The sequence below is a fragment of the Alternaria ventricosa genome (assembly GCF_023758065.1).
Source record: "Alternaria ventricosa strain BMP 2768 chromosome Unknown scaffold_22, whole genome shotgun sequence".
NCBI classification, from domain to species: Eukaryota; Fungi; Ascomycota; class Dothideomycetes; order Pleosporales; family Pleosporaceae; genus Alternaria; species Alternaria ventricosa.
Window position 1 is genome coordinate 350,424 of NW_026055702.1, and position 14,416 is coordinate 364,839.

Genomic DNA, 14,416 nt, shown 5'->3' on the forward strand with positions numbered 1-14,416 from the left:
ATTCGAGCGGTTGATTGGCAGCGGTCATGGCATAGCGAGCTTTTGCGCATGATGATTACAGACGAAACATGCGATATGTGGGCAGTGGTAGTGCTGGGTGTAACTTGCATTATCAGGCTTGGTATGCTTTTGATAGGCTAAACTGGTCAAATTGTCGTCGATGGACAGCTCTGTGTTGGAATCTTGCATGAAGTGACGCGCGCGATGTTTCTTGTGATGTTGTTTCCGGATATCTGTGAGTGCAGTTGTTTGGCTTCAGCAGCTATGCCGGATTGCTACTTGTTCTGTTCCCACGCTCCCCTGAACACACCCAGTAACCTCTCACTCTCATCCGCGTCCTTCGTCCTTTGGAGAACAAAGTTCTTAAGATCGCCCCAGAACTCGTCTGTCGCAACGACTTCCTTCCCATGACCAAGCGGCGCATCTGCGGCACCAGTCGCTGTCCCCGCAGCTGTCTCTCCAGCGCTAGCAAGACCCTTCTCGCTCTCCGTCGGCGGCGCAACAGCAGGCGGACTCGTCACCGGTGTCCCTGCCGACGCCGGACTCGCAGCCCCGCCAAGAGCAGCGCCAGCCATGACCATGACCCCAAACTCAACTTCACTGCCTGCATCTGTGCCTATAACTTCTAACAGTGTCTTTGAATCTGTGACTGGCTTCTTCTTGTACAGAATCTTTATCTTGGCTGCTGATAACGAGGCTTGTGTCGCGTACTGTTGCTTGAGGTCGTAGACGGAGGTTTTTGATGGGTCGATTGAGCTGAGTGGGATGGTGGGTGTGGTTGGCTTCATGGGTTTAAGCGTCACGGAGATGGACGAGGAGGATGGTGTGGAAGCATCGTCGCTGGTTGTGGGTTTGGGGTTTGGTCGTTGCGGGTGGGGTGGGTGTGGGAGGCGGGGGAGGGTGTACTGGTGGGTTGGTTAGTATGTTATGGTCATGTATACGGGCACTTTATCTGCAAAGTATGGGCTATGAAGACTTACTGCGCCTTGTGCGGGATATTGGCGTGCGTCTGCAATGTGATCGCTGGACAGCTTGGGCGGGCGGGCGTCCAAGGCGCTGAGGAATGATTTGCAGAATGCGAGTTCTGACATGATGGGTAGCTAAGGCTTGCTAAATGCGATTCCGAGTAGAAGTTCAATATAGTGGGGTTGCGCGCGGGTCGAAGATGTGTATAGCTCCAGTGCGATGACGCTGTTGGTGTTGCGGGACAGTGGATCGCAGCAGCTCGACCAGGGCAAAGAACGCGCTAAGCCCAAAGGAAATCCGCTAGTGTGGAAAAAGTTCCAAAGTGCTAGCGAAAGTTCGGTGTTCGCGCTGCTGGTTCACGCTGCCATCTCTCAGTAATTCGACCTTTTTGCTTTACCGCCCACTAAAAGCCCGCGGGATAAATCTGTCGCCATGGGTCAAGGTCGCCGTATGAAGAAGCAGGGCATGCCCGATGCCCTCGACGAATCGCTAGTTACGAGGAAGCGAAAAGATGCGCCCGACGCTGTAAACCCGGAGCGCAAGAAGAGGAGCAGGACAGCTGCAAGAGAAGCTAAGGAGGCCAAGGCCAAGTTGGTACCGAAGACGAGGGTAGCTGGAAAGCCTGTCAAGCCTGTGAAGCAGCCTCTGAAGACTGCTGCAGCTGTCGTGAATGGCGCCAAAGCAAAGTCGAAGAAGTCGGCGCCTCTACCCCCTTCGGACGATGAGGACGACATGTCAGACATCGAAGACTCCGATCTGGAGAACATCAATGTTACCGGACTTGATGCGCTCGGTAGCGCATCCGAAGGCGAAGACGACGAAGACATGGACGACGACGACTTCGGCTCCGACGACGTTGTAGATTCGGACGACGATATCAGGAGAGGCGCAGCCATGTGGTCAGACGACGATGACGAGGAGGACGCTGAAGAGAAGCTCACCGCCGCCAACATTGCTGGTCTGTCTACGCGATTGGACATGCAGAAGGCGATTGAGGACGCGGAGGCGCAAGCCGAGTTGGAGGAGAGCAACATGCAAACCAACATCGTTGCGGAGAGACCTAAGATCCTGGAGGACGAGGACGAGGATGGCAGGCCGATCACGAATCTCGTCAACCAGGACATCCAGCTATTGCGCACAAGACTTACAGACACGATCCGTGTATTGGACGACTTCAAGAACCTGGCTGAGGAGGGGCGAAGTAGGGCGGAATACAGAGCGTCGCTTTTGAAGGACATCTGTGCTTACTACGGTACGTTGATGAATTATCAGAGTCCCATGTCTGCGCACACTAATACTGTTGATAGGCTACTCCGAATTCCTGGCAGACAAGCTACTGAACCTCTTCCCACCCCGCGAAGCGCAAGCCTTCTTCGAAGCCAACGAAACCCCAAGACCAGTCGTTATCCGAACAAACACCCTCCGAACACATCGACGAGAACTTGCGCAAAGCTTGATCAACCGCGGTGTACAACTTGAGCCCGTTGGAAAGTGGTCTAAAGTCGGTCTGCAGATCTTCGATGCGCAAGTGCCGCTCGGAGCCACACCTGTGAGCCTGGCATGAAATGAATGTTTCGAACCATTACTAACCCTTTATAGGAATACCTCGCCGGACACTACATTCTCCAGGCCGCTTCATCGTTCTTGCCCGTCATGGCTCTCGCACCCCAAGAAAACGAGCGCGTGCTAGATATGGCTGCTGCTCCTGGTGGAAAGACAACACATTTGGCGGCTTTGATGAAGAACACAGGATGCATCTTTGCCAACGATGCTAACAAGGATCGTGCCAAGGGTTTGATAGGAAACATCCACCGCCTAGGCGCGAGGAACGTCATCGTCTCCCACTACTCAGCTCTTGAGTTCCCTAGGGTCATGGGTGGTTTCGACCGTGTACTTCTCGACGCTCCTTGCTCTGGTACTGGTGTCATCGCCAAAGATGCCAGTGTCAAGACCAACAAGACCGAAGCAGACTTCATGAAGCTACCCCATCTCCAGAAGCAGCTGTTGCTCGCCGCTATCGACTCCGTCAACCACCACTCCAAGACCGGAGGATACATCGTCTACAGTACCTGTTCAGTAACTCTCGAAGAGAACGAGCAAGTCGTTCAATACGCATTGAACAAGCGACCGAACGTCAAGCTCGTAGAGACCGGTCTCACCTTCGGTAAGGAGGGTTTCACCAACATTGGCGGCAAGGCCTTCCACCCCTCGATGAAGATGACAAGGAGATACTACCCTCACACATACAACGTCGACGGTTTCTTCGTCGCCAAGTTCAAGAAGATTGCGCCTACCCCACCCAACGCCGTCGGAGTCAACGAATCTTCAACTGCAAAGGCCAAGAACACCGCCAACCCCAACGCCCCAGCCACCGGACTCGAAATCGTCGATCGCCGGCCCATCGAAGCGGACAGCGACGATGAATCAGACTTTGGTGGCTTTGACGAGGATGAAGACGAGAAGTACATGGAGAAGGCCAAGGTCAAGACAATGCGCAGGAAGGGCAAGGACCCTAGGGCTGTTGTGCCAAAGGGCGAGAAGGCTACGAATGGCACTGCTAAGGAAGCAGCAAAGGAGACCGCTAAGGAGTCGCCGAAGAAGACGGCTAAGGAGTCACCCAAGAAGGCTGTTAAGGAGGCAACCAAGGAGTCGCCCAAGGAGACTGCGAAGGTCAAGAACGGCGACGTGAGTGCAAAGGAGAAGGCAGGCAAGAAAGAGAAGAAGGGTGGCGGTATTGAAGTCGCGTCTACACCTAACGGCGTCAGCGCGAAGGAGACCAAGGTCGAGTCTAAGAAGGCACGGAGAAAGAGTGGTGACAAGAACAAGGCGTAGTGTGTTGTTGATTTGGAAGGCATGAAGCACAAAAAGCAGGAGTGTGGGCTCCTCTCACTAGATACCAATGCATTCTCGAAAGAGATTTGTTGTCGCTGAACTAGCTTTCACGTTGCTTTGTGCTTCGATGACATGTCAACGAGGCTGGATTGCTCTTGCGGTTCTTCTCTCTTGGCGAAAGACTTCGCGCCGGTCGCGACTTCCGTCTCGATCTTTTGACAACAAGCCCACGTGCGAGGCAGCTCCTGCCTGCCCAGGTGCTACACGAAAAAAAGTTTGCACCGCTATATTTCAAGCAGCTGTCTGCCATTACTCGTGATGCCTGACTCAAAATTGGCTACGGCCAAAGAAGCTTGTTAGGTGGACATGTCACCACTGTTTTCAGCAGATCGTCACGATCGTCGCACCCTGGTGAGATACCCAACCAATCTTGCTAAACACACGAGCGGGCTCCTTCCCAGGATCTGGTAAGATGAGTTTGCCCACTGAGATCCAAATCCCGGGACCTGGTTCTGAAACTCTCTGCAGCCTCGATTGCAAACTTTGTACCTGCGCGATCGAGCTTCGATGCGCGGAAAACGTCTTCGTGGCTTCTAGCGATGCGTCAATGCCTCTGACGTACAGCGCCGCCAGTGCGCCCGTTAGACTCCGCAGCTACCCCGGAGTACCTCCACATTTCATCAACCTCAACCATCCTTCCACATCCCGAAAATCAGCCTCGAAGAGAGACGTTCATCGTCGCAGTAAGACCGAAGTGACGGCACGGCACATGTCAGGCATGACCGCTCCGTCGGCCACTCATCATCGACATCGCGATGCAGATGCTGCGCCGTAAGCACACGTCCCCGAGTCATCGCGTCGGTCCAAGCAATGCCGAGCACTGAACATCGAAGGGAAGCGAAAGGAAGCGAAGGCTTATTGGCTCAAGGGATGCCGCGACAGCATCTACACAGGAGAACAACAACTGTCACGAGCACATACTTCAGGGCTCCTTCTGAAAGAACGACAAGATAGCATGCCGCTGTATCCGACGTGTAGCAATTTTGTCTTCGTTATGGTCATCTTGGTGTTGCGCGGGGAAAACATTTCTCTGCCAATGTTCTGCGCTCCGAGAATCATACCGACGAGTCTCCACTCTGGAGTTCCTGGGGTTGCAAGGAGACAATCGGCCCATCCTTTTTCTGACATGCCGAAAGGTTGACGCGATCATTGGGAGCGGCAAACTTCTCGAAGAACGCGTCGCTTGCCTGCAGAATGTGCGGCATTTCCTGCGTGATGGTTTTGGCCTGGCACGCGCTCACGACGGAAAGGGAGAATTGGCACGGTGCTTTGCCCTTGAACATGGTCTGACTGAGCCACCACATCGACAGTCTTTGCCCGCTCCCGTGACGAACGACCGCTGGGCGATCGTGACTGGCTTTTATGATCGCTGTCTTGTCATCAGCCTCCGACGTAAGTGGTGTGAGGGAGGTCAGCCTGCCGAGTACGGGGTAATACCCAACTGCGGTACGCTCCATGTTATGATGCGGGGCATACCATGCAAGAATGGTTGGCTTGGGAAACCGACTGGGATTAGCAACTTGTGATATGGCACTGAGGTGCAGCGGCATGGGACAAGGGTTCGTCGGGATCGCGAGCTGGATGGAGAGATGCTCGGAGCTTGCATCCTCAGATAAAGAGTGACTGCGCGCCCTATTGAATGGCCTGGCTACGCGTCTCGAATTTCGCGACATCGCCAATTGCCATCTCTAAGACGTCAAATCGAAGTTTGCCATCATGGGTTTCATGCTCAAGCCCCCGCCAGACACAGCTGGTAAGGCATGGTAAGCTTTCCTGGCCTTCCATATCTGGTACACCACTAACATTCCCGAAGGCCTGCCATTGTAATCGGTCTCTTCGTCGCCTTTGGTGGTGTTCTCTTCGGGTGAGCCTACACCTCATTGTCGTGTCACGCGCAGGTTCTGATCTCCCTAGATATGACACAGGTACCATTTCTGGCATTATTGCCATGGACTACTGGAAGAAGGAATTCTCCACCGAACCAGATCTCAGTATCACAGCAGCTCAGGACTCTTTGATCGTCTCTATTCTCTCCGCTGGTACCTTCTTCGGCGCTTTGACGGCTGCGCCATTTGGTGATCTACTTGGCCGCCGCCTCGGTTTGATGGTTTCTGCCGGTGTCGTCTTCAACCTCGGTGTCATTCTACAGACGGCCGCGACAGCGCAACCATTGTTCATTGCCGGACGTTTCTTCGCTGGTTATGGTGTTGGTCTTATCTCCGCTTTGAGTAAGTCAGCTTTTTTCTCGTTGTTCTCCGCTTCCCGGCATCGTGGGGCTGATCGTCAATGGTGGCTGGCGCCCCTCGCCCCGCATCGATGAGGCTCTGCGGGGCATTTGGCTCGCTTGTACCAAAGCTAACAAGACGATAGTTCCCATGTACCAGAGTGAGACCGCGCCGAAATGGATTCGCGGAACGATTGTTGGAGCTTACCAACTTGCCATCACGATCGGGTTGCTGCTCGCAGCCATTGTCAACAATGCGACCAAGGACCGCAATGACTCCGGATCATACCGCATTCCAATCGCGGTGCAATTCCTGTGGTCTATCGTTCTTGTCGGAGGGTAAGTGCATTCTTGTCAACTAGACGATGGCAGCTGCTAACCTACTGCTAGACTTTTCTTCTTGCCAGAGACACCGAGATATCTCATCAAGATGGACCGATACGAGAAGGCTGCCGACAGCCTCGGCAAGCTCCGCCGTCTACCGGTCGATCACCCAGCTATCGTTGAGGAACTGAACGAGGTTCAGGCCAACCATCTTTACGAGATGTCGTTGGGCAAGTCTACATACGCCGACTGCTTCAAGGGAACGCTGGGCAAGCGTCTCGTGACTGGATGCTTGCTGCAGTCGCTGCAACAGCTTACTGGTGTAAACTTCATCTTCTGTAAGACCTCCCTAAAACGCGCCTGTGTGACAGTTGCCTAATATATGCAGATTACGGTACCCAGTACTTCCAGAACGCTGGTTTCCAAGACCCCTTCATCATCCAGGTCATCACCAACTGCGTCAACGTTGCGTCTACATTCCGTAAGCCACTCCTGTCCAAGGCGAACGAAAATAGTACTGACTTTCGGTTTTCTAGCGGGTCTCTACATGGTTGAACGCCTCGGTCGACGCAACCTACTTCTCCTCGGAGCGATCGGCATGTGCGTGTGTCAGTATATCGTCGCTATCACAGGAACAGTAGCCGGCACATCCGATCTCGCAGCTCAACGTGCCGCCATCGCTTTCGTGTGCATCTACATTTTCTTCTTCGCCAGCTCCTGGGGCCCCGTTGCCTGGGTAGTAACAGGCGAGCTGTACCCTCTCAAGGCACGCGCGAAGTGTCTTTCCATGACCACAGCATCTAACTGGTATGTTCACGAAAAAAGACTTCTGTATCGAAAAAGACTAACACAAATTCCAGGTTGCTCAACTGGGCCATCGCCTACTCAACCCCCTACATGGTCGACGAAGACCATGCAAACCTCCAATCCAAGGTCTTCTTCGTATGGGGTTCATTCTGTTTCGTCTGCATCGCCTTTGTGTAAGTCCCTTCTACTCTCAACACCACCCCCCTCAACTTCAAACATCTGCGTGACAAACGCTGACACCTCTTTCCTCACAGTTGGTTCATGATCTACGAAACCAAGGGCCTCAGTCTCGAGCAAGTCGACGAACTCTACGGCATCGTCAGCAAAGCGTGGAAGTCGCAGGAGTTCCGCCCGGCTGTCCAGTTCGCCGAAATCGATCCCAAGGGTGGACACGGCATAAACCTGGGCGAGGTGGCGGAGAACCAGGAGAGGAAGAGGAGTGTGCAGCACGATGAGGCTGTTGCAGTGCCCAAGATTGAGACCTAGGCTTGGGACGAGGGAGATGTGAGGGGATGTTAGGATGACTGGGAATGAGAGAAGATGGAGATGGATGGATGAGGGATGGTATATGCGAAAGTATGATAGATAGGGAGGAACGGAGGATGTAATGTTGCATCGAACTAAATGCTTTCAGCCTGAAAATGGCCAACAATGAATTGTTCGCTATTGCATTACTTTGACAACACTACTTGATCTACTGACCCAACTTCATCATCTTTTCCGTCATACCTCACCAACTCCTCCTTATCCCTTGCAACTGCTTTCTCGCCTGCATCATATGCCAATTAGTCCACGGATCATCACCCCGATGCCCAGATGGGATACGTATAGCCTCCTGCCCCGGTACGTACGCGCGCTTACCGTAAGAGCCTAGCGGCTTCTCGTCCTGGAATGGGTTGACGAAGCGGGGGTATTTGGAGTCTTTGGGTGGCGGTGCGCTTGCGGATGGGGGTGGGGAAGCTTGCTGCTGTTGTTACTGCTGTTGGGCTTGCCCGGCTTGTGCTTGTGCATATGCTTGTGCTTGTGCTTGTGCTTGTTGTTGTTGAAGATACGGGTGCTGGAATCCTTGCGGTGGGTAGAATGGTTGTTGCATGTTTGGTATGCCCATGCCGGGCACGCCCATACCTCCTCCCATACCAGCCATGCCTCTTCCCATACCGGCCCCGATACCCCTGCCCATCCCTCCAGGCCAAAATCTTGGGTCCATGCTGTCTCCTTTGCGAACTCTGGAAGACAATGTTGTTCGAGTATGATGAGTATTGCGTTGAACGTTGCGACAGAAAGTTGGTAGTTTGCGGCGATCGGCGAGACAGTCGACTCGGTGTTGAGGTTAAGTGAGTGTCTCGACCAGGTCAATGGTTTTGCTGTGATGTTGTGTGATGAGCATGAAATGTCAGCCAACAAGTGAATAGAAGTGACGATTTAGCATGTGAAGCAAGGAAGAAGATAAAAGGCTTTCAATGGTTGAGACGGCTATTTACGTCAATGATGGAGTTCTTCGTTGCGATATCGAAGAACCTTCCAAGGTTTGACCCACACGTCGCGAACAGCTCGCCATGCCACTCCGCATCGCACTCGGAAGACCTATCGGAGTATGCAAACACTACATGCCTGCCTGAAGCGCCATCTTTCGTCCACGTGGAGACGCCTATTCGCGGTTGCCTAAATCTCAAGTCACGGTCACCCATTGTTATTGTTGATGACGCGTCACGTTCACCGTGACTTTTCGCGTTTGTTTGCGCGTCTCGTGCCCTGCCCTCCTGAGCCACTGGGTGAGTCACACAACTTTCGGATATCGGCGGCTATTGTATTTAGCAAAATGCGCAATGAGTGCGCCGCGCGAAGATACTGCCGCAGTTGTCCAAGTAGAAGATCCGGGAGCAAAGCGCATTCATGTCACTCATTTGGTCAATCGCGTCACCATCATCAGTAACAGTATCATCATTTTTGTCATCAATAGAAGTCATCATAGAGGTATTCAAGTTTCCATTACTCAAGTACCTAAACTTTTCATCCGTGAAGCGGGTATCCTATCCATCACTCATGTAGTGCAAAGACTATGCCAAGTGCTATCAAGGCCGACGTAGATGTCTCAAGCCAAGTAGTCACATCAACCCATGAAGAAGATAAACACCCAGCGTGTTCATGTAATCGTGTCGTGTCATACCATATCCAGACTGCAAAACCAGCAGCCAAAATGAAGAAACCGTGAACCGTGAATATCGTGCTATCATAAGAAAACCGTCCATCATACTGGTAACAACGGTTAGCAAAGCGATCTTGAGAGACGGTAGTTGTTCTTACAGTCGTGTAAACCTGACCATTACTCGCGTGAAGGCGGGTGACGAGGCGAGGTGCTTTTAGTTGGAATGTCCCGCGTTGAAACCATAGCCATCATAAGCCTCGGCCATGGGTACGTCGACGTATGAACCCTGATCGATACCGCAGTTCGCGAAAACGTCGTGAGAAAACAGATCAGGGATGTGGCCGGCCTCTAGCGGCGGTAGCCCATCTTGCGGCCGGCAAGCCAAGCCCAGGAAACCTTGGGCTCCTCGCTGACCTGACGCGAACCACACAGGCGAGTGGCCACGAACATCTTGACCCTCCTCCCGAGAGAAACTATAAGGACTCTCGTAAGCATGGCCCGACAGAGGGGACATCTCGGGGATCAACGCACGGCGTGGGCGCCTAAGAAGAGCCTCGTTGTCCTCGTCGACAAACTCGAAAGAGTCAAGATCAACGGACTTTAACTCTCTACCGCGGTCATTTCCATCGAAGTCAAATGCCTCGAAGTGGGAGCCGCGGGTGTGGTGGTATGGGTTAGCCATACGCTGGGGGACGATGTCGCCACCGTATCCGCCAAACTTGCCGGGAGGGGACGCGTGAGGGATGGTGACACCGAAGACTTGACCATCCTTGGGCACATTACCGTTGGACGGGAGGTTGTTCACAGCAGAGCCGTTGATCTTGGAATCGACGAAGCCATCCTTGTCCTGGGCACCGTCGTTGTCGAACTTGAAGACGTCATCATCAGGCTCGCCGGACTTCTGGTCTTGAAGCTGGTTGAGAACTTCATCTTTCTCCTTGGACTCCTCGTGAACACAATCAGCGCCGACCTTGTTGAATCCAGGTGAATGCTTGACAAGGCCGGATTTGGACACTAGGACCTTTAGCTTCACGATCAAGGACGGACGGGAAGGAGTCAGTGGGTCCTGACCAGCGTTTGGCTGAGAGTTGGTGTTAGCAGTGGACGACAAAGAAGATGAACGTTTGTTCTTGCGCGTCCACGCCATCCTCAACGATGGAATTTGGTAGCCCTCTGCGATCTGTTTGCCGCGCAGCTTCAAGATAGCCTGCTGAAGTGCGCCAGCAGTACAGCTCTCGCCGACAACCTGGCCAGCCTGGTCGAACGGGATCTGAACACCAGTCTCACCACAGGCCCAGACGATACCGAGGACTACGTTCTTCCAATCGTTGTCACTCCACTTGAGCAGCTTGGGACGAGGCTGGCGTGGCTTGCGGGGCGCGCCATCCTTGTTGATCTTTGGAATCTTGGATGGGGGGTGGTCCTCGCGATCGCTCTCGGCGTAATCGCTGTCATATGTGGGGGTATAACTCACAGAGCCACCGTTGTTCACCGGAGCTTGAGCTGGGGCAACATAGGCTTGCATAGCGTGATACTGACCGCGACGGTGCATATCGCTCTCGAAACCGTAGTTGACGTACGAGTTATCCACCTCTGGACCGCGAAAAGTCTCGATGGGTCCGTTGTGCTGCAGAAGGTTCTTGGAATGGCACTCGGGCGCGGGCATGTTATGACCACGCTTGCGAGAGGGTTTATGAGTGGGTGTGGTCGGTTCCTCGTTCAAGAGGCTAACCATGTTTAGCTGGTTGTTGTGGAAGCGGGACATGATCTCCAGTAGCTTACTTGCAAGTCGCAGCAAGGGATCAAGAACCAAAGTGCTCTCTGTGTTGGAATTAGCAAGAGGTCAAGCAAAGGCGCAATGTGTACACTAGAGTGGGCGTGTTGTGTGCGGGGCGGCGAGCGGAGGAGAGTCAACAACGCAAGCTGTAGCGCCACGACGAAGCTACCAGAGTGCTGCTGATGTAGACAAAAGGAGGGAGTGGTGCAGGGGAAGCAGCAGCTAAGCTGTCGGGGGTACGTACCTTTTGGAGATGTGCGGGCGAGGGTGTTTACAGGTGGTGGGGTAGAGATGGGCCAGCTGTGGGAGGGGACTTAGGGGAGGCAGACGAGGCGCTAGCGTTATGGAGCTCCGGAGCAGCTCAGTTACGTAGGCGACGAACTGGCTAGTAGGGAGGACGTGCTCAACGTACGCTCAGCCAAGACCACAGCAACACACCCCTTCTTCTTCGCAAACAGGACTAGGCGGCGTGAAGCACGGGAGACGCCGGGAGAATGTTCACTCTGAACTTCCTAACCGTAGCAGTCTATATGTCTTCTTTGCCGTCTCCTGTTTGGTCGAGACGAAGAAGGTTTCGCGGGTGCGGTGGCTGACAGCGGACAGTTGAGCCACAAGGTAGGACGCTAAGGGACCACAGATTACACAACGCAGTCGAGATGGCAGTGTCTTGAAGCGACCACGACCGCGTTCTTCTCGATCTGTAAGTCGGAAGTCGAAAGTTCGTTCGATGTAATTCGGTTCGGGTTCAGGATAGCAATTGACGTGTCGGGATATCGGGCGATTATGCAAGCTTCCAATCAAGTTGCAAAGGCACTGCAAGGTACTGCGTGGGAAGATAAGAATAGTACTGGCAGACTTCCAATTGTCAACGTTGGTTGGGCATACAGTCGTATTGCTGAACGGTATAAGCGAGGATGTCCAGGTGAGAGAGCAACGTCTTGCTTTTGAAGTTCTGATGATCTGGTCGCAAGAGCCTTTGTGGATGAGAAAAGGTTATGTCAAGGTAAGTTGAGGATGTATATATATATCCACAAGTCTCAGTGACGCTTGGTATAAGCGGTAACGGCGCGGATTGATGGTGTTTCGAAGCCTGGGTGGGCCACAACACGTGAGCAGTTCATGTATATGTCCTACCCCGCGCTTCAAACTCTTGGTGACGTGGGAATCCGGGTGGCAAACTGGCGGTAAAGGCCGATAGTCGGCGTCTGTGAGCTGACTACAATGAGAAAGACGTATTGTATTGTCTGTCTCGCTGTGGATGTGCGTTGCCTATTGTGGTGGCTATGGGCCGTGAGTATTCACTGAGCCAATGTTGCGGGTCCTGTGCCAAGTGTATGCCGTCCGAGAACGTTGAGTTCTGAAGAAGCCTTTGTTAGATCCCGTCTCTTTTAGTATTGTTTGCGAGAAAAGCCTAACCAGCAATGTACCTGTTTCGCTCGATCATGACGTGAACGAGATAGCTGAACAAGCTGACAGCACTAGAGTGTAATGGCTGGTAGCAGTGGCTTGTGAAATATGTTCAAGAGAAAGAGCAGGAAACCTTCTGGTGGATCGAAGGTCCAGGTGTGGACAGAAGAGCGCGTGGAAGTGGAAACATAATAAACCCACAATATAAAGAACATGATGACATGCCTGGACTTGAACTTGACAGAGTAAGGGAACATCTCACATCAGTCAACCTTACCCTTCGCTCGGCAAGCGGAAGAAACCTACCGCTAGGTTGCCCAGATACCCAATGCAAACCGGATGGCAAACTACTGAGTCGTGGACATTAGCCCAAAGCCTCATGAGAAGGGCAGGACAGGGATTGATGCTAGGCCCCGTAGCCAAGGGTTTGATGTTGTTGAATATCCAGAAAAAGGTCCGAAGATGATGGGTGCGCGCGACAGAAGCTCTTGCAAGCCGCCGGCTGGGTTTACCTGCTGGAATGGTTTCTGAACTGGAAGTCGAGAGCTCTGTGAGAGAAGATCCACATGAGCCCTGCTGAATACCTGAAGTTTGGACCTGATGATCGAAATGTCTACGACTCGCGCTGCCATGCTAAATAGACACCTTTGTGGGTCTGTACAGATGTCTGAGACACTGCTCGAGTTCCTAGTCGGTCGATAGCCACCCCGAAGCACGGGTTTATGAATAGGAAAGAAGGCCTTCAAGATTGGTGCGGAGTCCTAAGGTGCGGTTACGCTCAAGCGGTAGGCGCGGTTTTGATGTTGATACAGCCTATACGGAAGCGTTGATAGCATATTGCGGAAGCATCCTACTGATTGTTTTATCGAAGTTGTACCGTCATTACGCAGGCAGAGTGTGAGCTCGAGCGACAGAGTCGAGCGTAACGATTGGGAGTCGGTGAAGGAGAGGTGGGCGGTCAGATCGTGTTTCTGTGAAGCGGTGTAGTCGCTGCAGCGCTGTAGGTCATTAGTGTGCGATGTTTGTCTGCATGCTTGATGTCGAAACGACAACGGGCCTCATCGAGGGCCAGACTGCAAAGGATACACCGACGGAGATCAAGCGGAGGCGCATAGCCTGTTACCATTTAGAGCTGCCATCGCGCTTGCTAGGAAATTCAGACGCGATTGTGGAAGTGGCTCGTCGCGCCGGCGATGACTATGCACGGCGATGGAAGCAGGCGACGCGCTGTGTCGCTCAGGAGGATATCCAGGGGATCTGAACCGTAATGACGCGTATGAGAAGCTCTTCTGCATTAGTCGTGGCAATGGGAAGGGGGTTCGTGCTTGGCGAAAGTCGCAGCGGAAGTTGAGGCAGGGGTGGTCAGTAAACAAGAGGGGTGTGGAGGGAGTGGGCAGAGGTGCGATTAGAGTTTCTGGCGCTAGGAGGGCGTTCAGCAGGGACGATGCCCCATCGGTTCCTGTCCTTGGCAGAATCTCGTCCACAAGGCAGGCAGGTGCACAACATTGGAAGGTCAACAGATGGTATATTTTGGGTCTACGAATATGGTACTGTATCTGATAAACTATCTGCTTGAGTGTTAGCATCTGTCTGCATTGTAGTAGGGCTGAGGTAGGGTCGACTTGCCTGCATCTATCCTACATGGTATGCATTTCCTCCTGAGCCCGATTCCAGATGCGGTACACCCTGTAGCTCTTACCACGATGAGGAAGCTTCTCCTCTCGACCTTCCTGATGTAGTGCATCCCTTCAGTGCTGTTGTCTTGCAGTCGCTCCACGGCGTGGTGTCTCCGCGGGGCTGGCCTCGCTAACTCCTGCGCGAAGGATTCGGCCCGACTCTCTCTGCTCTGACGTGCGGACTTGCATCGATGCAG

General features: G+C 53.2%; 4 protein-coding genes across 4 annotated transcripts; 2 read left to right on the top strand and 2 right to left on the bottom strand.

The window, feature by feature from the left end:
* Window positions 1-275: 275 nt before the first annotated feature.
* J4E93_009576 (uncharacterized protein) lies at window positions 276-1,091 on the bottom strand (the record flags this gene model as incomplete). Its single annotated transcript, XM_049347466.1, has 2 exons — window positions 276-905; window positions 981-1,091. The coding sequence occupies 2 exons, from the start codon at window positions 1,089-1,091 to the stop codon at window positions 276-278; spliced, it is 741 nt and encodes a 246-aa protein (XP_049195472.1).
* A 307-nt stretch (window positions 1,092-1,398) lies between these two features.
* On the top strand, window positions 1,399-3,798 carry J4E93_009577 (uncharacterized protein; the record flags this gene model as incomplete). The annotated part of the gene is made up of 3 exons (XM_049347467.1): window positions 1,399-2,218; window positions 2,274-2,515; window positions 2,566-3,798. 3 exons carry the CDS (start codon window positions 1,399-1,401, stop codon window positions 3,796-3,798), a joined length of 2,295 nt encoding a protein of 764 aa, XP_049195473.1.
* A 1,776-nt stretch (window positions 3,799-5,574) lies between these two features.
* Window positions 5,575-7,699, top strand: J4E93_009578 (uncharacterized protein; the record flags this gene model as incomplete). The annotated part of the gene is made up of 9 exons (XM_049347468.1): window positions 5,575-5,621; window positions 5,672-5,722; window positions 5,773-6,086; window positions 6,229-6,421; window positions 6,473-6,744; window positions 6,795-6,887; window positions 6,943-7,213; window positions 7,267-7,386; window positions 7,468-7,699. 9 exons carry the CDS (start codon window positions 5,575-5,577, stop codon window positions 7,697-7,699), a joined length of 1,593 nt encoding a protein of 530 aa, XP_049195474.1.
* Window positions 7,700-9,573: 1,874 nt separating this feature from the next.
* Window positions 9,574-11,094, bottom strand: J4E93_009579 (uncharacterized protein; the record flags this gene model as incomplete). Its single annotated transcript, XM_049347469.1, has 1 exon — window positions 9,574-11,094. One exon carries the CDS (start codon window positions 11,092-11,094, stop codon window positions 9,574-9,576), a length of 1,521 nt encoding a protein of 506 aa, XP_049195475.1.
* Window positions 11,095-14,416: the final 3,322 nt, after the last annotated feature.